Raw genomic sequence first — 22,697 nt, 5'->3', positions numbered from 1 at the left:
CTGGGAAGAATACGTAGAAGTAACAGCCCGGAAAGACGCCGACGGGTTTGTTGGTGGCTACTCTAAGCCGAATGATATTGCCATCGTCCCAAGGTTGAACCAAGATGCCCTCTGTGCGACCAAAGATGAACATCCTGACCAGCCGGAATGCATGCGTGGAGCCCAGGAGGGCGCACGACACAAAGACAGGGATCCTGGGCCCTGCTGATCGCTGAACGCAGACGTGCCAGACAAGACCCCCGAGAGCCGCCATCGAGCAAAGCAGATGGAATAGACCAAAGAATCGCCCAAATAGTCTGCGAAACCAAATAGAAAGGACTATAATAGCTAGTAGGCCGCCCGCCGCCAACTGCGTGTCAGATTAGCAACAACGGCAAGAGCACGCTGGCACTCACTATATATCCGGATTGGACCAGGGAAGCATCCAGCTTCTGACGGCGGGACAAAGCCAAGCCGGAGTGTAGGAGAGCTTCGCAGGTGGCAACGATCCCAATCCAGCGGTGGCCAAAATAATACGAAGCGAGAGGTATTTGCATAAAGTCTGCCAGAGGATTGGTTCTGCCTCCCAGGAAGACAAGCATGAGGTTGGCGGAGGCAATTGCTGCCGCTCTTCTCTCCAGCTCCAGTAATGTGTCAATCCCGACGCCGAGGAGAACGCCATTGATCGCAAGATAAAGTATGAGTATCGACAATTGCGAGCCGGAGACCCGGGGGCCAATGCCACCAAGTCGCGGCTTCGCATAGTTGAACTGGGCAACCCAAGCGCGGAGGTGGGGCTCCGCCAGCAGAACAACAAAGCGACAGCCGACCAGCAGCAGAGGAAGCGCCAGCGCTCCGCAGAGGACCACTAGGTAAATTTGCCCAAAATCGAAACTAAAATCCATGGTGGCAGGGGTTGTTCTGCCCATGGCGTGTGTAGGTGCACCGCAGCGCTTAAGTACACCAAACGGATGGGGGGGAGGATAGGCGCGCGGTTCGTCCTGAACCATGCGATGGGATAAGAATAGCATCCCACGATCCTGCTTTCTGTGGACTTAAAAGCTCGCCGAATGCTGAATCCTGTGGCATAATCCATCCTCGTCTTAGATCGCAGACTGCGCCCTTAACAAGCCCATCACTCTCATCCCTTTCCAGAGCAAGTCAGAACCGCTCGGGATCTATCATCTCTCCTTCTCCCTTTCTCGAAACACGACTCGTTGACAGCCATCCTCTCGCTCGACCATGCGTACCAGGCCCTGGAAAGAGCCGCGGGATAAAGAACGCAGCTTCAAGGTTCGGACAGAGGGTCTCATGCGGAAATGCTTAGATCTGACAAACCTCGGCGTACGAGTGGCTCTGTATATCGAGAAGGATGATAATCAAAACACGATCTGTTACCAGACGCATCGTGGACTCGAGCCCGCCTGGGGTGGACCAGGCCCTGAACCCGGTTCAGAGACTCTGGAGCCGGCGGTAGTAGCCCAGTTCCTGGAGTGCCATCCTTCATCCTCTATACCAGATTTGGACTCTCTCCGTCTAAATCTGCCGAAGAGGGCCCAGAGTCCTCCCATCCTACTACCTATGTGGGAAGAAGACCTGGCGCAGATCGACGGCGGGGGGCGCGGATCGGTCAAGCCTGTTGACCCCGCGCACCTGTACCGAGAGGGGACCGGGGCTTCACGGAAGCGCCCCCGTCCGGCATCTCCGGTTGATTCAGACGAAACCCCGCGGAAGAGGGAAAGGAGTACTTCGGTGTGGTTTGATGAGTGATGTGAGGATTCATTGGCCTGTATAATTAGTGTTTGATTTTTGCTTTGTTGTTTTGTCATTACTGACATTTGACTTTTAATTCTTCTCACACTGGGGTTTATTCACAAGGGTTTCTGTCGCCAATCTCTTGACGCACACATGAATGTTTATCTCGTTAATTACATCTCGATGCCTTTTCTATTCCACCACGCGGTGGCCGCACAGTCTACATCGCAGGCCGGTATCGCTCATGACCTCCTCCTTGCCCTCTAAAACAAGACCATCCATGGCTTCTGCAAGATCCCGTTGCCCATCTAGGCCTCTACCCATCTCCTTTGTGAGGGGGCTGGTGTTGGTCGGCTTCCAGTCCCGGCCGGCGTTCAACTGTCGCATTGCTATGGCTCTCCGAGCTTTGTGTAAAATGCGCACCATCTTCATCCGTGACTGAATATTATGAGGTGTGATGCGATTTATAGCGCATTCTGGGTTGAAGTCTTCCATAGTCGAGTCAAAGCCATTGGTATTTTGAGGCTTGACAAATGGGTGTGGGGTGGGTGGCCGGGTGATGGCGTTCCGACTCCACTGTCGCTGGAAGTTCTCGAGCTGCTGAGACATCTTGCCCAAGATCTGGTGATGAAAGTGTTGCGACAGCGCCAGACGTCTTAAAAATAGAGAAGGATCTTTGCACATGTAGAATTCGCAAGCATGACAGCATAAGCGGTGCCATGAACCTGAAACTGTTTTCTGTGAACTGGATTTTTACTGTTTACTGGCTTCCTCCTACGATTCCTGTTTCTGTCGGTAAATAAGGGGGGCGGCGACTGAGCGTCTTGGATATAAGGAGGAGAGGCTCGCACAAGCGCTACAACATATACAAGCTCAACCAAACTCCAAGCTCAATTTAACACAAACTCAGCCCAACCACAACCAAATATCCATCGACAATCAACTTCCAAGCCTCACTTCAATAATGTCGTTGCAAACCCCAGCCGCCTCCAGGGATACCACTCCCGAGCCTTCCCACAAGGCACCCCCGCCTGACCTATCTCAATACACCCCGGAACAAATACAGGCCATGCTCCAAAAGGCAGGGCTCACCCTCCCTCCTGCAGCGGGAGACGGTGATGAGACTGGCAATAGGCCAGGAGGCCAGAGCAAGACGGAGCGACTTCGCCAGGCGAACGCGCAAGCAGTGAAAAAACAACAAGAGGAAAGGCCCAAGGCCTCGGAGACCATCTCGCAAGACGACAATAAAGGCCCTGATCAGTCTGGCAAAACATCTGTCAAGCCAACAATCGAGTCTGACAGCGGGTCTGTCAAGCCGACTGATCAGTCTGGCAAAGCATCTGTCAAGCCAACAATCGAGTCTGACAGCGGGTCTGTCAAGCCGACTGATCAGTCTGGCAAAGCATCCGTCAAGTCAACAATCGAGTCTGACAGCGGGTCTGTCCAGTCGAGTGATGTGTCTCGCAAAGACAAAGCAGCCACCAACCCTAAAAAACCGATCAAGAACCTGTTGACGGCCACCGAGTTCGCATTTATCCATCAACATGGGCGTCATTATTTTCCTAAAGTCCATGCTCTTTCTCAGGAAGAAGCAACTCATGTTGCTGTGGCCTTGGGCTCGATATTTAGACAGAAGGACCCAGAGAGGAGCGTCCTTGAGCTTCTTTGTTATGCGGACTACACGTTATCACTCATTGAAGATGACAGCACTGACGATCCCTTTGAAATCATCAGAAAGTTTGCCGAGAATCCCCCAGCATGGGAGGAAATTGGATGGGAGAGCGAGCTTGACGCGGATGTAATGAACCAGCGGCTTAAAAACGCTCGAGAGCACCTCAACCGATTCGAAATGGACACAAATAGCCCCGAGGGTCAGCACCTCGAACGATCCGAAATAGGCACAAATAGCCCCGAGGATCAGCTATCTGAAGGGGAGACCCTGTTCTTGAGGGAACAGCTACACGAATATTTTCCGAACTTGCACGCACTTCCCGAAAACCAACGTGATGAACTTACCACTGCTCGTACTCTCGAGTTTAGAAGACGACACCCGACCAGAGACATCACAGAGTTCCTGTTTTTCACGGAGTTTGCATTGCAGACTATAAAGGACCCAGTCGCGGTCGTAGATGCTGTGAATCGTTTTGCTGCGAACCCGCCCGAATGGGAGACGATCCCATGGAACGGCGAAGTTGATCAGACAGCTGTGAGCAAGGGTTTTAAGCTCATGAAACTATATCGCGCTGGCCAAAGGCCAAGTCAGACCCAGCAGAGCCCTCAAGACTCGAACATGACAGGCTACGATTCCGAAGAACGCCGAAAGATGAGGGCCAAGTTTCATGGCCAAGGAGACGCTGAAGCCAATGTTCTGACTTTCCCAGACCCAGAAACAGGCACAGCGGTGACTGGTGAGATCCTTGGCCGACACCCGCAACGTCCAAAGTGGTTGGCCGTCGCCCTCCCCGGTCTCGAGGAGAAGGCCTTTTCTAGAGGGTACTATGTCGACTGTTCGAATTCGGAGCAAAGATTGGCATTGGAAGCCTATATCACGAGAGGGGCGAATAAGATCCTCTCTTTTGCGACTCACAAGGATCAGCTAGATGGTTGTATTCCCGAGGAATTTGAGCTTAATCTTGTGCTGGTAATGCCGTGGGGCAAGACCTTCCGCTACAATGCCTACGGGATTCCTCATTACAAACTAGATCGAGACTTTATGGTGTTTTCAAAGTCAATCCTTACCTCGTCCTCGGAGTGGGGAAACGCAACGATGGGGGTTCTCCATGGCCACATGCTGAAGGCTGGGCAGACGATCCCCAAGGCCCGCTCACAGACATCCAAACCCCAAGGGGTTAAAAGGGGGGCTTGGAAGCACTAGGTTTTGGGATTCAAGGATTTGCCATTACAAAGTTACGTTATGTGAGTTATATAGGCTCTGGTAGCCAATATCAATGGAATTGTTTTTACTTTTTTTTTTTTTGGAAACCCACGGCTTAGTTTGTGATCTCCAGCCAAACGATGACTAGGGTGCATGCTACCGCCGTGTTGTGTCTGTTCTTGGCCCATTTGACTAGGTTCCTCAAACCCTGCTGTGATGAGGACGCCTCCTCCACTCTTTCCCCTGGCGGGTAAACCTCACAGTCGTCTTCTTGCCTTGTCCGCTGCCACGTTCGCCAGAGTTGCTGAACTACGTGGGTAGGCAAGTAACCGTGTGTGGACATGACGAGGATTCTCTATAAATCGTCAATGGCAGTCAGTTCAAGCAGCAAAGATGCTGCTCAGGACGGGGCTGCTTGGACAGTTCCAGGGAGTCCCGACCACAGTCTTCAACACATAAGGTCGACAAGCGAATTCGGTAAACAGAAGGAAAGGAGGGCCGGGAGGCCCGACACGTGCATAGATGCAGAACAGATAAGTAGGCTAGCAGTAGAGGTATCCAGATTTGGGCAGAGGGGGAAGCAGTTCTGTAAGGACACCAGTCGGCCAGACAAGCGAGTCCTGCCAGAAGTGGCTTCCTGCTGAAGCAAGAAGTGGGAACAGCTGTATTGTAGTCTGTACGCTGCATAGCTGCCACTAGGGCGGCTGGGACAGTCCATGAATAAAACAAACAAACAAACATGACTAGTAACATCAAGATGGCGATCGAGCACAGTGAAATTGACCAGTAAAACATTCGCCAGTTTCGTCTTATTTACCAGTAAGTCCTAGTGGAGAGTGCTGGGGCGGCCCAGAATGACCAGTAAAAATCCGCTGGGGCCATTGTTGTTTAACAGTAAGTGGGTGGCAGCTTACTAGAAAAGGATTTTTAGAAGAGTTTACTGGTAACCCGATAACCCTGGACTGGTAAAGCAAATTGGCTGCGATTATTGGTAAACCCGGTTGATGGCGTATCAAATTTACCAGTAAGCGCCAGGGACGAAGTCGTGCTGGTAAAGGCAGTGACTCGTACTGGTACGAGTCCCCGCCCTGGGGGGGACGTTTCCATCCCTGGCGCTTACTGGTAAATTTAGAAAACCGTTTCCTGTTTCTTGTTTCTGGGATCGATGCCTGCCTGACTTTACCAGTAAACAGCCCTGGAAGGCAACTATTGCGGGGTATATCAATCAGCGGCTGGTCTCCCCGTTTGCGACAGTCCTTGAGCAAGCAGTAAAGAGCACAATGGCAACCATGAATAGCCAAGTAACAACCCCACTACCTGAGCCTTCGTTCAAAATCACAAAGCCAGCCTCCCCCAAACGAACACCCGCCCAAGTGCGACACACTCTGAGGAACAAGAGGTGCAAGACCCTGATCAACAAAAGCGACCAGCTTAGCAAACTGGGCGCACGAGTGTATGTGGTGGCCGAGGTCAACGGCCGATATCATGTCTACTCCTCGGAATCATCTGCTTCATGGCCCCCCACTGAAGCGAGCCTGGTAAGCGTCCGCGTGCTCATCGACACAGCAGCCTGTTCACACATTGTAGGAGAGAAACTACCCAGTCCCAATTAGACACCAACCTAAAGATGACGATGCTCATCGTCACTTTCATGAAGAAGAACGGGGAGTGTCGATGGAGGAGGAACGCAAAACACCTAGTCCGTAACTCAAAGCCGATAGTAGCCCTCTAGACAGATGAAAAGAGGTCTTAAGACATTCAGCAGGTGGCGTGCGTGTGCCGGTATACTACGAATCACTTCACAAAACATTAAATAATAATTGTGACACGGATTTCCACCCTGTCGAATATCCTCTCACAAATGGAGTGTAGAAAATATACTTGTGTGTTCATACTACCGAGGGCGTCCGCGGAAAACTTACGCTATTAAAGTACCGCAGGAAACGGAAGCGGGAACTGGAAGCTGATTCGTGTTAGGATCCGCTAGATAACCTCTCTGCTATATAAACGCGTCCCTCATCCTAATTCTTCTTCATTGCTGTCCCCTTTCTCCCCGCAGCTTTCGAGATGGAAGTACTCATCCCAGCAGAGCGACAAGTTCACGACTCCGGTGATCCCATGCAACTTGACGATGGCTTGAGAACGACCAATGAAGCTTTCAGTGGGCTCTCGATAAATGAAGAAGGCCTTCGCGGCTCTAGACGCTTCCAAAAACTCGGCTGCTGGCGGGGCAGGCGCCCGACAGGCGTATCGATGCACCGCCCACCAAAGCGAATATCCAAGTGGCAGGCAAAAGACCTTGAGGCTTCGCGACAGAGGCAGAAAGCGCGGGCCACTCTGCTTTGCGACAAGCTTCTGGGTGGAGACCCCTTGGGCATGTTGTCCAGGAATTACCAGGCCACCATTGCAGACTGGAACACGCTAGTGGCCGAGACCACACCTCCTGGAAACGTCTCAAGCTCCAGCCCCCGTATTATCCACGCGTTCAGGACCATAGATAGCATCATCTGTGGGCAGCAAGGTTCATATTTGCTACGAAGGTTAGCCTACGTTCAGCTCATGCGGCTCTTTGACCTCCTTGAGAATACAATCAGGCTTGAAAGAGAGACAGGTCAAGTCATACGAGGTCGTTACTACCGTGATACTAGTGTTGCGCTTGACATATATATGAGCGCCCAAGAAGACGCACGAGATCCATACTATTTACGTCGCCAATTGAATGAACGCAAACGAACAGGAAGAAGCTGGCGGGACTTATCCAAGCCGTCACCGCTGCTTGTTCTTATGTACCCTGAGGCCGCTGACCGTATCATGTAGGTTGGGCCTTCTTTTCTTGCTCCTTCCGATGCTGATCACTACCTATCCCTAGAAAGGATTTTAAAAGGGCAGATGCGGTGACTCTGCGATTGGCAGCGGCAAAGATCCTGGAGCATCGTCCGGTTAAACTGTACCTTTCGCGCCTGGAGCAACTTGAGTGTAGCCGTCTACGGTAGGGGCTGAGGTAACTTTAGAGCAACCTGTATTTAGCCTAAGATCTTAACAATAAGTCTTCGCGTAACAGACAGTAAATATTACGGTTGATCTGGATGTGGCAGTCTGGATGTGGCAGTGGCAGTCGGGATGTGGCAGTCGGGATGTGGCAGTCGAGATGTGGCAGTCGAGATGTGGCAGTCGAGATGTGGCAGTCGGGATGTGGCAGTCGAGATGTGGCGGTCGAGATGTGGCGGTTGACTGGCCCCTAGAATAGTTCCGTGTCGCCTGGAAGTTCTGTGTCGCCTGGAAGCAGTTTCGCGTAGCTGTGATGTTCTGTGTCGTCTGGAAGCAGTGGCTGTGGCGTTCCGTGTCGCTTGGAAGCAGTTTCGCGTTTCACCTTACTGGTTGCTGTCCACCATAGCTGAGCCACGTTACCTTAGCGCTCGTTGGCACCCCCGAATGCAGCATGCGGTTTCCTGACCTAGACTCCTGATTCCCTTTACAGTTTCCAGTCCCGTACTTTGACGTCATGAAGGATGCCGCATTCAAGTATATAGAGCTCTTCTCCTGCTTCGATCACGCATTACCAGGTAGCTCTCGATTTGCTCGTGAATCAAACAGCACAACCCTTTCTCATCTGGAATACCGCTCACTATGGATAACAAAAAGCATCTCGACAATACTATCACAAGGTCTACAGGCTCCCCTGGCCAGTCTACAGCCAGCGATGGTGATCCTGTGCGGCTTGATAGTTACAACCCGCGTAGCAGAACAGCCGAGGCGCCGGTTGCCCTATCTGAGGCCCTGACCAGACTTTCACCGAATGACCTAGAGCCATGGCACCCGCGGAAGCTTGAGAGAACTATCTCCAGACGCTTTAAGGCGTGAGCTGAAAGAACGCAAACGAACTGGTAGAAGCTGGAGTGACCTAGCGGGGCCATCTCCACTCTTTGCTATGATATATTCGGAGGCTGCTGAGCCGATCGTGTATGGCTCTACCCTTCTTGAAAGATATGTTGCTGACTCTCCGAAAGGCGGGACATTGGAAGACAAGACAGCGGAATCCTAAAGTTGGTGGCTACAAGCGTCTTGGAGCGTTCAGATAAGGTTGTTCATATCTGCGCTCGTCTCACCGATACTGCAGAATGGGCTGTCAGGTCGGGCTATTCATTTGATATGCGCCAAATCGTGACCGCGCAAATCAGCCAGCTTCTCGGATAGTTGGGTGCGTTTCGGAGGGGCGCTTGGCCTTGGACGATTGCTTGTGTTTAGGTGTCGCTGGGGCTTCCGGATTTAGTGTCGCATGGCACGGGCCTCAGGGACTGAGTGCTCTAGAGGGTGGGTGCACGTAGGCTTCAGGGACTGTATACTGTTCCAGAATTAGTCGGGCACTAAGCAAATGAAATTTTTTTGCTAATAGCAGCCCCCAATGTGTTGGCTATTGAATGTGCACATTTACATTAGATTGATGAGACCGTTTGGCAGCCTCAACGCCTTCAGGGTCTTAGTTTTGTGCCTAAGTGTACTTGCATTTTACGTATGTACGGCCTCCCATCTTGAAGACTTGCCCTAGCTTGTTGCGCTCCGTTTCAGAACGGCGAGGTCGTTGAAGCCCCGGCGACAGTACCCGGATTTCCAGAACAGGACACGGGAACGAGAAACAGAAACGGGGAACGAACGAACCGTAAACGCAACACTGCAATTATCACGACCCGACATGCCAGTGCACGGTGGTTGTTTAAAATGGAGCCCATACCCTCCTAGGTGACAGCTCCGCTATTCATTGCAAATCTTTCGACCAAACTTGACCGACGATGCTCTGTTCCTGAGACCGTAAACAGGCAATTATTAATAGAACGCCCTGCCATTCGGACATGAGCTTGCCGCCGTCTATTTAATGTCGCTGTTGCCCACCGCTGATCTGCATCATCACACACCATGGCAAACAAGGAATACCCAGAAACCATCGCAAGATTGCCATGTCCTACCCAGTCTCTGCCTACTAAACGACAAACTCCATACGGAGCCATGGTCCTTGAAGCACACGAAGCTCCAACCTTCCATTGCCTCATCGCAGCCATATCGAATTGGCTATTCCTTGCTGGATTTGTCGTGTTTCCAGGCGCGTTTGCTTCACTCAGTCGTGCCATATTGTCCAGCGAGTCTGCAACAGGCCGGGCAATGCAAGATTTCATGCACCGTAATACATCCCTATTAGCCGTAGGAATCCTTTGTTGCTCGGTTGGTGGTGCGGGGATCGGGTGGATCTCGTGGAAGTCTCGACATAACTATGTCTGGCTGGTTGACCGAATCTTTTTGTGAGTATATCGTTAAGTTACCGCATTAAGTCACTACTAATGAAGGTCTTGACCCGGATTACTTAATGCAATAGTAGCGTTTCTCATGAGCTTGATTAATATCTATACGGCACAGGAAGGGAGGTGGTCAGTCATGGCGATAGTGACAGTCTGCGTTATTGGAGCTTGGGGATTCGTCACGGGATCAATGCTTGCGGTTTGTGAGTTATGGTTTTTAAGAAAGTTGAGAAAGGAGTGATAGTTTTGAAACATAAGTAGCATGCGGCATCAAGTAGGCGAGTGTAGGGTAATGAGGTTGACAATCAAGGCGCTGGAGTCTGGGCTTCGAATAGTTGGCGATGGCGTGGACGCTCAGCATTCATAACTAACTAGTTTTTTTTTTCTCTTCTTTCCTTTTTCTTTACCCAAGTACTGATTTATTCACGAGAAACTGTTTGAGGGATGACATATCAGATATGCGTTTTACTTCCTGTGATTTCTCCTAAACGCACTCCAATCATATGGAGCTTAGTAGCTAATATTCTATTAGCTAGGAGGAAGAGGAGGATGAAGTTTACTCACATGACCCTTCGCTACTCGCAACCCTGACTTCTTCCATCCATTCGTCATAGTCAAACCACGAGATTTTATTGTCTTGGTAGGCGTGAGTGATATGGTGAGAGAGCCTTTCGGCCTTTGTCGGCCTCGCTATCTTCCAATAAGGGAGTATCCATGTCCTCAAGTAGGCTTTAATTGGAGCTAATAAATCTTCGATTGCCATTCTTTGATTGAGCGAGACTAGCAGCGGGTTGAGATGAGGGGTCTGGTCTTTCTTTGTAAAGGATTGGAAACCCAGCCTCCGTACAGAAACAGCTTACGAGAGGCACAAACCTGACTGAGAAGAATAGACAGGGACCACAAACCGGAAGCAGAAACATGATCTTGAAGCAGGAATCGGAGGTGAGAAAGACGCACGGAGAGACTTCCCTACTATAAATCACTAGCTTCGCTGCAAGAACAGCCTCAGCCGGCAGGATTCAAGACATCATTGTTTCGCCATGGACTCTCAGCCGCTCATTCAACTGTGGAGGAAGAATAAATTCATCCCTGGCCAACAGAACATTACGAATGCCATACCCAAGAAAGCGGATGCAAGGAATGAATTGTTCAACAAGCTGATCGAAGACCGGGAATTAATCCAAGACGTCAGGTGCGGCATTGACTTATTGCTTGATGCTTGCGATAAACTTGCCCAAACTCGGGCGTACTCTAAGGACAAAACTTGCTATAGCTCAAAGCTTCTTATAACCTACGACTTTCTGCTCGTGGCTCACGCTCTTCGAATTTTCTTCCCCCCGGAGATGATGCAAGAGCTCCGCAAAGCGAGTCAGGAAGCTTCGATGACGAAAAAGCGCGGCATAGGGGGAGATCAAGGCCCTAACAAGAAGGCCAGGCTTGACACCCTGGGGGATGGACCAATGATAAAGGTCGAGTCTCCCTCCATTCTGGACTTCAATATCTCCCTCGGAGGAGCAGCTCCCCATGACAAGAAGGATACGGTTGTAAGCAACCCTTTCAAGAGCCGCCATGACGATCAGGGCTTAAGCGAGAGGTCTGGGTTCAATTTTGGACAGGCTTCTAAGAAGCGGCGTCGGGAGGACGAGAGCGAGGAAGAAGAAGGTCTAGGCGGGGAGTCTGGGTTCAATTTCGGACAGGCTTCTAAGAAACGGCACCGGGAGGACGCCGATGAGGAAGAAGAAGGCTCGGGCGAGGATTCTGGGTTTAATTCTGAATGGGGCTCTAAGAAACGGCGTCGGGAGGACGAGGAAGAAGAGGAAGATAAAGCTCCAACCAAGAAGCTCAGGCCTGGGCCTGGGTTTACTTTTGGGGAGGCCTCTGATGAAGATAACAGCTTCTTCGGGAAGCCTAAGTTTACCTTTAGGAACGCCTCCTAGGAACGGTCTCGGGGGTTTGAGGGGGACAGATGCTTCTCCAGGGTCAAGATTGAGAATTGTTCTTTAGTTCGGGTTTAGTTGTTGGCTCATTCCATGATAGTTGTTAGTCAGATCTGTCACAGTCCTTTCCGAGTGTAATTTATATTTTTTTCCCCTATGACTTATGAGGCGCTTAAAAAGATCGCGAAACCAGGAAGAGTCCTAATTAAGTATGAGGAAAGGCGAAGGAAGACGGGGAAGATGGAAAACAGTCGATAGGATAGCGGGGTAGAAAGTCAGATGGGTCCTTGTCGAGGCGAGTTTCTCCCTATTTAGCGCCGGAGGGCCCCAGTGTCGCGCTTAGAGAGTGACACCACAAGGGAACTACAGAAATCAGAAACGCATTACAGGAACCGTCCGGCGGCTGTGCAAGTGCGTGGTATTTAAATAAATGAAGAAGGACCCAATGCCCATCAATAACTCACTTCTATCTACTTCGAAGATTTTTTTTTACCATGTCCACGCCTCTCGCCGATAACATGTCCGGTGACACCTTGGTCGAGACACTGCCCGATACATCTAACAGTGGTCGGGGTGTACATGGCCCCACAGACGACCTCGTCCATGCTGTTTTAGCAGGGGATACTACCCGTGTTCGCCAACTTTCCATGCTCGGCTTCAGCATACCCGCAGCCGATTCATGGGTAGTTTATCAGGCTTGCCTTGCAGGCGTCAAGATGATGCACGCCCTCTCGATGAATCCGAGGGCGAAACTCAATCGGGTGATGCCATGGCAGATGGGAGACCGGACGTTTCACTTCCTTCTGCGCACGCCATCAGATCGTTTCATGGGGACCAAGCTAGGGACGGTTGCCTTCCTCATCCAAAATGGCGCTCACCCTCTTGAACCAGACCGACTGGGGAACACCGCTCTGCACATCCTCGCAGAGTTGCCTCACCAGAGCGATTCCGACGGAATTGGAATCATTGAGGCTTTACTTGACGATGGCGACAACGCATTCCTATCTGAGAGCGTGCGCAAAGCCTGCATCTCTAATATCGACTGTCGCAACATTCCTCTTGAAGCGGGTGAAGGAAGCACTGCGTTGATGAATGCCGTCATACACGGCCACCTGGCATGCGTGGAGGCTCTCCTCCAGCGCGGGGCTAACCCTCACCTGCTTGGGCCTATGTACCAACCTCCTTTGTACCATGCCGTGAAGCGAGGTTTCACAGATGTTGCTGAGCTGCTATTGCGGCATGGAGCTGTGGTGACCAGTGAGGTTGAAGAGGAAACTAGATCCTTGGAGATGGCTAAGATCTTAGATCACTATAGCGAGATGCATATGAATCAGGATAGTTCTGAAGAGTCGGAGGAGGAGGGTCAGGAGTAGGACTTCGCAGGATAGGTTTACGTTTGTTCTTAAAAAATTTTCCAACTTAAAGTCTGAACATTAGGAGCTGAAAACATGGTATTTTTTTTTTTCGCGTCTACGATAGTCTTGACGCCCTTATGTCTACTACTTTGCGGCTTGTAGGTTTGGTCATCTTTTTTTCCTTTTCTTTCTTCCCTCGTAGTTTCAACATCTCTGAAGTGTGCATACTTCTGCTGCGTTGTATCCCTTTTCTAGAGCCACTGCTTCCAGCCTCCGGGGACAGCTTGACGTTCCCGGTTCCATTTCTAGTTTTCAGATCGAGTACAATGGATCAAGATTCATGGAACGTAAACGCTCCCACGCATAAGCCGTTATCGTCAGATACAAATAAGAGGTCACTAGGGACTCCCATTGCCATCTCAAAGGCAAGGGACATCATGGAGACTATTCCGCTGGAACTCCTGACAGAGATTTCTCAGAACCTAACTTCTATCTCTGATGTCCGTCACTTCCGATTGGTAAATAGGGCTTTTGCTTATGCCGCATCGCCCGTTTTGTTCTATCGTGTTCACGCCATCAATACGGCGAAATGTCTAAGGCAGCTTCATGAATTCCAGAGTGACCCTTCAAGCCCGGCCTCCGTTGCGAGAAGCCTGACGCTGTACCATGCAACATGGCCTCAGGTTTCTTCCATTGACGCGTGGGATAGACATCCGCAGGCTCTCAACCAGGACAGCCTATCGACCCATGCGAAAATGCAAGCCTATAACGCCTACAGGCAGTTTATTGATGAAGAGGCAGGCCGAGACTTCAAGACGGACACATCCCGTCTAAAAAGGATCCTGGGAGGGTTTCCTAACCTGACCAGCTTGACGATATCCCATATACATGCCTGGCGGTATGAGAAACTTAGCAATGATCACTACCAGCAACTAAGCCAGAAGATACGGCTCGTACCGCTCTGGAAAGGCTGGGTTGAGGATCTTGCACGAATACTATTGCCAATCCTACCCAGCTTTCCCCAGCTTAACAAGTTAAACATCCCGGGATCCCTTGCTTTAACAGGAGTTGAATGGAGAGTGGTCAATTGGAATATTCTGTACCTTAAGGTCGATAATCTTGTGGTTTGTGACTCACCTGACAATCAGGCGCACAGCTTCCTCCGGTCATTCCCAAGCCTCCGGGAGCTCGATCTGGGTACGGAGGCTAGCGGGCCAGTCAGTGATCAGAAGCTCTCGCTCCGCCCACTATGGTGGCCAGATCTCTGTCAAGTTTCTTTTAGTCATATATGGGTATCTGAAGATGAGCTTGTCGATTTCATTCTGCGTCATCGGCTCAAGAGGCTCATCCTCCGAAATGTCACAATTTATGACGGCTCCTGGGAATCCTTCTTCGACCGGGTCTGCAATCTCCCCAGCAAGTCTCTGCAGTCGTCGAAATGCATCACGCGCTCTGGAATTCATATTGAATTGGCTCAGGCAGCTTCTATGTACAATCGCTGGCTTTCATGTGCGGCTCAAGCGCTTCAACCACGAGTTCACCTTGCCTTTACCTCGAGATGAAGCGAGAACACGCCGAGCAAGAGGAAGAGAGAACTCGCTGGGTAGAGGGACGTCAGGCTTTGTATTTAGAAACACTAAACAATTGCATCGTTTCATTATTCTAAACTGATTCTTTACTGCCTTCCTCTTGGCTGGGGTTCTACTACTGGAAATACTAGTGCATGCGGGAATTCTTATCAACCAATTTCGACTTAATGCCGTGCCGGCTCAGCAGGACTTGTAGGAACTGCGCGACCTGAAAAGTCGGATCCTGTTTATTAGTTGGCTACAAGGAAAAAAACAAGTTGATAGGCAGACGGGCAGGAGCATCGCAGAGCCATCAAGAAGCGGCACAGATTAGGCACTGGGGGATCCGCAGTTCATAAAACTATATTTCAAATCGATTCCTCAAGTTCTACTACGGCCAGCGTAATAGATTCCATACCAAAACAGTCAAATTTCCATCAATAATAATTGGAATCGGCCCCTCTCCCTATATTCCCCAACAGCGACTAGATCAATGGCGGTTCCCAAGGTCCGCCAGCTTCTCAGCGTTTTTAGCTCGCTTTGCAGAGAAGATAAAGTCAGGCGGCATCCACTCAGCTGGCCTTTTAGCCGGCTTTGTGGAGGAGGTAAAGTCAGGCGGCTTCCACTCAGCTGGCCCTTTAGCTGGCTTTGCAGAGAAGATAAAGTCAGGCGGCTTCCACTCAGCTGGCCTTTTAGCTGGCTTTGTGGAGGAGGTAAAGTCAGGCGGTTTCCACTCAGCTGGCCCTTTAGCTGGCTTTGCAGAGAAGATAAAGTCAGGCGGCTTCCACTCAGCTGGCCTTTTAGCTGGCTTTGTGGAGGAGGTAAAGTCAGGCGGCATCCACTCAGCTGGCCTTTTAGCTGGCTTTGCAGAGAAGATAAAGTCAGGCGGCTTCCACTCAGCTGGCCCTTTAGCTGGCTTTGTGGAGGAGGTAAAGTCAGGCGGCATCCACTCAGCTGGCCTTTTAGCTGGCTTTGCAGAGAAGATAAAGTCAGGCGGCTTCCACTCAGCTGGCCCTTTAGCTGGCTTTGTGGAGGAGGTTTCGGCTGGTATCCACTGAGGTAGCCATTTGGTTGGTATTGCTGCTATTATTTGTTCTCGCTCATGAGAAGGGAGAACTGAGTCAACTTTGGCGTTCCACATGGCCAGCTTCCAACTATTATGGTAAATATGATGAGTAATTGGGAGACCCGAATTGGACTGGTCGCGGATATCATGTAGCTCGCATTGCCTGACAGCTTTGGTCCTGAGCATGAATTCATGAGATTGCTCTCTCTCAGCTTGCCTCTCCTGGTAGCTCGAAAATTTTGTCTGATACCACTCTGGGGTATCATCGAGTGCTTTCCCCTCAGGAGGCGGTTCCTTGAGTTTGTGACGCTACGACGTTTGTTAACGACGCCTGCTGTGAAACTTTGATAATCGCTCACCTTCGTTACCATATCTGGCAGGATTTCGCAAATAATGATTGTGTAGAGCTTGATGGTAGGATGCCAGTCAGCTTTGCGCTTATCAAAAGCCCGCTTCAGACGCCAAACTTCATCCCAGGCCGGAATCTCCTCCCAGACATCGAGTGTCAGCATGATTTGACATCGGACTGTTTCAAAAGCATCCTTATCTTTGTCGAGGCATTTAGTAAACAAGTAGTCAAGTCGCTGTATGCTATATGACGCGCCGAGGAGGACTTGGGCTTGTTCGTACGTCAAACCCCGAGCACACCAGAGTGAGATGAGGTTCTCCATGTAAACGCCCGTCACAGAGTGATCAGCAAGATTAAGAGTAAGTCCCATCTTGGCTATTCTGGAGCATAAAAACAACAAGATGACCGATCGTATGAATTGAGCGGCTGATGCTGAAGAAGCAGTTGATAATGACTTGGAAATCGCGTGTGTTATAAATAATTCGTCAGACTCAGGTCGAGGCTAAAATTAGATCGTCAGCCGACGCACCCGCGCCGAGCCGGGACCAAGCGCCGGGCATGGAGTCCGGAGACCCACATCGGAGGACCCCACCTTTTCCGGTTTCTGTTCCCCGTTCCCGGTTCCGGGAAGAGTGGCTAAATGTAGGTAGCCATGCCTCTGTAGCTCCTCGGGCTACAAGGCCGAGTTCCAAGAACTAAGAACGTGTTTGTCCCTCCCTTTCTCTCCTTTCTCATTCTTACGATATGAATCCCTGCCTACAGGAACTTAGCTCCTCCGACAGCTACTCCGTCCGGCTTCATACCACCGTGCCAGGTTCCTCAGGCACTATGAATATTTCCCCGACGAACGCTTCTTGTCTAGGAGGCCTTGAGCTCTTAACTCAGAAGCTAATACCTAAGAGAAACCTTGTTATCATCAGCGGTGCCGGTATCTCAACCAATACGGGCAGTGAGTCTTGACCCCCTTCAATATAAATACCTCTAAACTAAACTTTATAGTCCCCGACTATCAGAGTTCTTCCCGTTCTAATAGATCCAGCCGCGTCGTCTATGAAAAGTCAGCCTTATTGACGCAAGAGTCAATCGATACCCTGCACGCCGATGTTTTACGCAAGCTAGAGGTTGGCCAAAGATCCCTATTTACCGCATTTGATGTCTTGGCCGAGGGCTTGGCTCAGTCTGGCCACCTCCAACGCCATTACACACAAAATATCGACTGTCGCCAAACCATGCTCCCTCATCTCTCTCAGAAAACGGTATGGCTCCATGGTCGGGCAGACACGCTAATGTGCGATGTACGGCCCTCGCACACCAAACGCGTTACTCCACAGTCCTTCTCACAATGGGCTCGAGCTTGTTGCCCCTGGTGTGAGGAAGAGCAGAGGAACCGGGCCGCGGCAGGCATGCGACGGCGGCAGATGGGATTCTTTCGAACAAATATTCTCCTTTATGGAGAGGATTGCCCAGCCGAATCCGAGATCACAGCTGCATTTAGTGATGACCTAGAGAAACCCATCGATGCCGTCCTGATTGTCGGAACACGGTTGTCAATCCCGTCATTGGCTGAATTTGCGGAAAATCTCTGTAAGTCGGTAATGGGACAAAGCCCGGACGGCTTGGTTATGTGGGTGAGCAAGGAACCGCCGGCACCTGGACTCCGTGAGGCCTTACGCTCTCTCATTAACTTTCAGTATCTCGGAGACTGTGACGATTTTGCAAAACAACTCCTGCCATTGCTCCTCCAGTACCGCAGAATGGCAGACGAGAATATCGAGGGCATGAAGCAAGATCTTGCATATCTTAGAACAAGGCTGTCTACTCTCGAAGGACTACCTGATCTCTCGGGGCAAGTCCAGCTGTCTGATAGACAGAATGGGCTCCTGTACAGTGACCAGGAGGTCGACGGTGGGGCCCAAGCTCAAGATAATGGTGTATTGATTGATCAAGCCAACTTTATGGCACTCATGAGTGAAGTGGATGTGGGAGCAGCGGAGTTCCAGAGTGGATTGATGAGTCTCGAAAATAGGATCGAGCGACAGGAGATGCCACCAATGGAGTCCCCGGGGAATCACGAAGAGAACACTGTCACCCAGGAGAACGCTGCCGACGAACATAACGGCTTGAATAACGAGGAGGAAACCCACGACGAAACCCCTGTCAGACAGGCTGCGCTCCAGATTGGCCAAGTAGCCAATGAAGATGGACATTCCGTGGAAGGTACGCTCGAGACCTCAGAGAGCGCCGGACACAAGAGAAAATCAGGCTGGAATGCCATCAATGCAAAGAAACGAAGAATCACTAGAATCGATGACGAGGGGGCGCAAGGGCCGGATCAACAAGAAACTCTCGAAAGGCCGGTCGAGGATGAGGCAATGCCAGAAGATATACGTGGTCTTGTAGCCGCAGTCTTGAGTAGAGACGCCATCAAGCGATTCGTCGAGGCTGTGGAGTACTCGAAAAGGCCACTGGCAGAGCGAGCTCGCAAACCTCTTGATCAACTCGAACTCAAAGATGGCAACCCAGACTTGAAGCTGATAGCACAACGCGGCAAGCAATTGAGCCACAGCGAAGAGAGGACTAACTTTGAGAGCATCTTCACCAGATATGATCAACTGCAATACGCTCAAGGCTATCAGGCCTTGAAAGACAAACTGGGCTACGAGAGGCTGCCAACCCATGTCGTCGCCGAGGTCTGTCACATGAACGGGGTCAGTAGGGAGACAAGCAAGAAGCGGAATAAGACCGGGAAGCACTGGAACAGAGTGTGCGCAGAAATAGAACACGGGGCGGGGCTCCTAGCGCTCGTCCCTTCTTCGGGTGACTACCTAACTCTCGCAGAAGAGGGCAGGAGCGAGAGTCTCAAAAGGTTTCACCATGAGCTCCAAGGCAATGACTATCTCGAGGCAATATGCGCTGTGGTAGTAGCTTGGTTTGAGGCTGTAGACAACGGAAAACAGTTCAAATCTAGCGATGACGTCGACTGGGACAGTCTAGAAGAGGACGAGGTTGTAGAGAAACTTCAATGCCTGACGGCAATTAGATAGAGATGGGCATAGATCGCAAATAATCACACATGCACTGGGACCTGAGATTCTATTTCAATAGTGATTACATAAGCTACGGGAACGGTTCCCTTTAATCAGTAACTAATTCACAAGCCAGCACCTTCGCCAATCTCTCATCACCTTCCATGCCACCACATCGCTTTAGACATACTTATGCACCCGTTTTCTTTCGGGTCTGATGCTCGATCCTTCGTTTCGCTTCCTTTTTCGTAAACCACTAGTCGCCTCCACGCTGTCTCTTAAAGTCAGATTGACGGTACCCTCTGGGATGGCAAGGTCCCTATCGCGTGGAGGCGGGTCAGCAGGGGGGGGGGGGGAACACTCAGGGGTAAGAGACTTCTTGATAGCATAAAATATATTGCCTCTGCACAACGGATATCTCGTCACACGTAAAATGAACTGTCGGTTTTTTCTCTACGCACACCTCCCAGAGCTGCTCAATGAGGTATTTGCCCTTGAGATATTCATTCTCGGTGTAGCCGGTGCAGAGGAGCTGTCGCCATCTGTTAGCGCAACGAGATCAACAACAGCCGGCGAAACATACAAGGGGAACGCTTAGCAGGGTGCTTTGGACCCAACCTAAGCGCACGATAGCAATGACCGTACTTGGTGACAGGTCTCAGCTCCTCACCGGTCGTTGAAGATGGAAGACTTGAGGAGGAGGAGGAAGAGGAAGAGGAAGAGGGAGAGGGAGAGGGAGAGGGAGAGGGAGAGGGAGAGGGAGAGGGAGAGGGAGAGGGAGAGGGAGAGGAGAGGGAGAGGGAGAGGGAGAGGGAGAGGGAGAGGGAGAGGGAGAGGGAGAGGAGAGAGGGAGAGGGAGAGGGAGAGGGAGAGGGAGAGGGAGAGGGAGAGGGAGAGGGAGAGAGGGAGAGGGAGAGGGAGAGGGAAGAGAATGAGAATTAGTTGGAAGAGAAAGAGAATTAGTTGGAAGAGAAAGAGAAAGTGATGAGGGAGGATGTGGGAGGACGATGGCCTTATATACTCATGGCTGGCAAGCCGCCTGGTAGATTTACCTGTGCCTCGTGACGAAGTTGTAACGGACTGCATTTCAGCCGACCTTGTCGAGGACCCGGAGGCATCCAAAGAGTTACACCTTGTCTCCATTGCGCCGACGGGATGCTCTTATCCCAATAACCGTTCGGCTGGCCCGACATGTGACGCCCACCTTTGCAGGTTTCAGACCAGGTCGGCGATCTTAAAGCATCCACAATGGTGTGTTTATTGACGCCGACGAGGCATCATCAGTCATTTTGCATACTGGAGGCCATCGCCCGAACCCGAACCTGTGGATTAGCCGTCTTGAGTAGCGCCGGTAAGGCATTTTGTGACTCTGTTGTATCTTTTTATAGATCAAGCATGTAGCCCTGAGACTAGCCAGCCTGGCCGCTGGCCTTGATGCCTTCATCTATACCCAATCGCTTCATCTTGAGGCTGTATCAAACAACGCCATGTAATCCAACAGCCTCTTTCTTACGCAACTGACCCCCTTGGTAGTCTCAATACTACTATCTCTACCCAATCACTTCATCCCTAGGTTATATCAGGTGGCAGCGGCAAGGCATTTTGTGACCGGCCTCGTTTTATTTCACCCGCGTGATAGCCTGCTTACTGGCCGTTGGCTCAACGGTCTCATCCTTTGGGCCGAGCTGTTGGTCCCAATGATCTCGTCCAGATAAGCTTGGCCTTCGCATGACCCTCTTATAGTTTGCTTGTGTCGGTGTCCTGTGCCTCGTATATCGATGCGTATTGGACCGGTGAACTGGTCTCGGATAATGGCCCCGCGACCCCTACATGGGCTCAGATGGGCCCCCTTTTTACAATTCGACGTGGAACTTGCCCGAAGCCGCTCGGAGGTAGCGCATCCGTCGGCAAAGCGTTCTATAGAAGACCCCGTGTGGTTGATCTGCAGGACGGTGAACATATAAGGGGGTCTTCCACCCCATGAGTTCTACCTTCACTTCTCCCTACTCCTCCCTCCTCGTTATTGACAGCCCTCCATCTTGCATTATACTCAAAGGAAACTCATCACTCGCCACAATGTTGCCGATTCAATACTTCCTCCCCTATGTGTTCCTTAGACAGGCCGAGTTCGTTGTCGACTCAATCCAGGCTTGCATTGATGATTGCAAACACACCAGCAGCGTGGTCGAGGAAAAGACCCTTCGCTTCAGCCTCTTTCTTCTCGACGACTTCCGGCCCTCCAGAGGCAGGGCAGTCTACCTGCCACAGCATAGGACGCGTCTCAATGTCACTCTGATGCATAATGCTGCTGCTCGCGGAAAGGTAGACGTCGTCACTCTTCTGCTGAAGCTGTTGAAGTCTTGCGATGTCAACGGCGAGCATCAAGACGCCTCCGCTCTCTCACTCGCTCTTTACAGCGAGAACTTTCACGTGGCTGAGCTGCTTCTCAAAGGAGGAGCTCGACCAGGCTGTGGCCTTCTCATCAAGGGTCTCCATACCGCAGCGAGACGTGTTCTGAGGAATGAGATTGAGTTCTTCGTCAAGGGCTATGGAGTCGATGTCGATGTCCAAGACAAGGGCGGGGCGAAGCCGGTCGTGCACGCTCTGCGGCTGCCGGAAGATCAGGCAAGGGAGACCATTCGTCTCCTGTTCGAGCTCGGAGGGATACCAGAGCTCGAGATCGGTGAATGGGCTTGGACGTATTTTGCCCTTGCCAAGATGATGAGAATGCACACGCTCGCCGACGAGTTCGCAGATAAGGTGCTGGAGCCGGCAGAGGTGTCGGATGATGATTCCGGCTGCACAATGGCCGTTGAACGCTGACGGGGATGGATGGCCTCTCATCCTCGAGACCGAGAACCTTCAAGGATGGCTTAAAGGGAGACGAGATTGTGGATTGATTGGGCACTTGGTAGTAACAAGATAGGATGAATCATGAATTTCTTATACTGAGATATCTGGCCCAGAACGGAGGGCATTGAGGTCGCTGATAACCCAAGAGCCAATCAGTTTACGAGGGTAGGCTGCGCAATCAGCCATGGTAACGGGTCCTGGGCCGTGTAGCTAACGCAAGTCCCGGCTCGGATACTTCGTCTCTACTGTCGATAGCGTGGGGGATGGGCATAGATCGCGAGCAATCAGTCATGCACTAGGTGAACGGTTCCCTTTAAGCAGTAACTATCTAGTTAACTAGCCAATCCGATTCAGCAATTCCAACCTCGCCAATCTCTTTCTTATTGCCTTCCATGCCACCGCATCGCTTTAGACATACTTATACGCCTATTTTCTTTGGGTCCGATGCTCGACTCTTCGCTTCGCTTCCTTTTCCGTACGCCACTGGATGTCCCTATGCCGCTACCGCTTGAGGTCAGATCAACAACAACTGCACCCTCAGGGATCACGAAGCGGCCCTCAAGGACAGCGCGCTCCTTGGTAGCGTAAACTATCATGCCCCTGCACGACGGACATAGGAGCTGTTTGCGATCGTGAAGCTTAGGAA

The 22,697-nt window shown here is 51.1% G+C and overlaps 5 protein-coding genes across 5 annotated transcripts; all 5 read left to right on the top strand.

Annotated features, from left to right (window-relative positions):
* Window positions 1-2,698: 2,698 nt before the first annotated feature.
* LRP88_09322 (uncharacterized protein) lies at window positions 2,699-4,609 on the top strand (the record flags this gene model as incomplete). The annotated part of the gene is made up of 1 exon (XM_083245810.1): window positions 2,699-4,609. The coding sequence occupies one exon, from the start codon at window positions 2,699-2,701 to the stop codon at window positions 4,607-4,609; it is 1,911 nt and encodes a 636-aa protein (XP_083100304.1).
* Window positions 4,610-11,243: 6,634 nt separating this feature from the next.
* Window positions 11,244-11,834, top strand: LRP88_09321 (uncharacterized protein; the record flags this gene model as incomplete). Its single annotated transcript, XM_083245809.1, has 1 exon — window positions 11,244-11,834. One exon carries the CDS (start codon window positions 11,244-11,246, stop codon window positions 11,832-11,834), a length of 591 nt encoding a protein of 196 aa, XP_083100303.1.
* A 494-nt stretch (window positions 11,835-12,328) lies between these two features.
* Window positions 12,329-13,207, top strand: LRP88_09320 (ankyrin repeat-containing domain protein; the record flags this gene model as incomplete). Its single annotated transcript, XM_083245808.1, has 1 exon — window positions 12,329-13,207. The coding sequence occupies one exon, from the start codon at window positions 12,329-12,331 to the stop codon at window positions 13,205-13,207; it is 879 nt and encodes a 292-aa protein (XP_083100302.1).
* A 4,719-nt stretch (window positions 13,208-17,926) lies between these two features.
* On the top strand, window positions 17,927-19,216 carry LRP88_09319 (uncharacterized protein; the record flags this gene model as incomplete). The annotated part of the gene is made up of 1 exon (XM_083245807.1): window positions 17,927-19,216. The coding sequence occupies one exon, from the start codon at window positions 17,927-17,929 to the stop codon at window positions 19,214-19,216; it is 1,290 nt and encodes a 429-aa protein (XP_083100301.1).
* Window positions 19,217-21,274: 2,058 nt separating this feature from the next.
* LRP88_09318 (uncharacterized protein) lies at window positions 21,275-22,021 on the top strand (the record flags this gene model as incomplete). The annotated part of the gene is made up of 1 exon (XM_083245806.1): window positions 21,275-22,021. One exon carries the CDS (start codon window positions 21,275-21,277, stop codon window positions 22,019-22,021), a length of 747 nt encoding a protein of 248 aa, XP_083100300.1.
* Window positions 22,022-22,697: the final 676 nt, after the last annotated feature.

The sequence above is a fragment of the Fusarium phalaenopsidis genome (assembly GCF_050370095.1).
Source record: "Fusarium phalaenopsidis strain FUZ10S chromosome Unknown contig_32302, whole genome shotgun sequence".
Taxonomy (NCBI): Eukaryota; Fungi; Ascomycota; class Sordariomycetes; order Hypocreales; family Nectriaceae; genus Fusarium; species Fusarium phalaenopsidis.
This window is presented reverse-complemented; position numbering and strand designations above follow the sequence as displayed.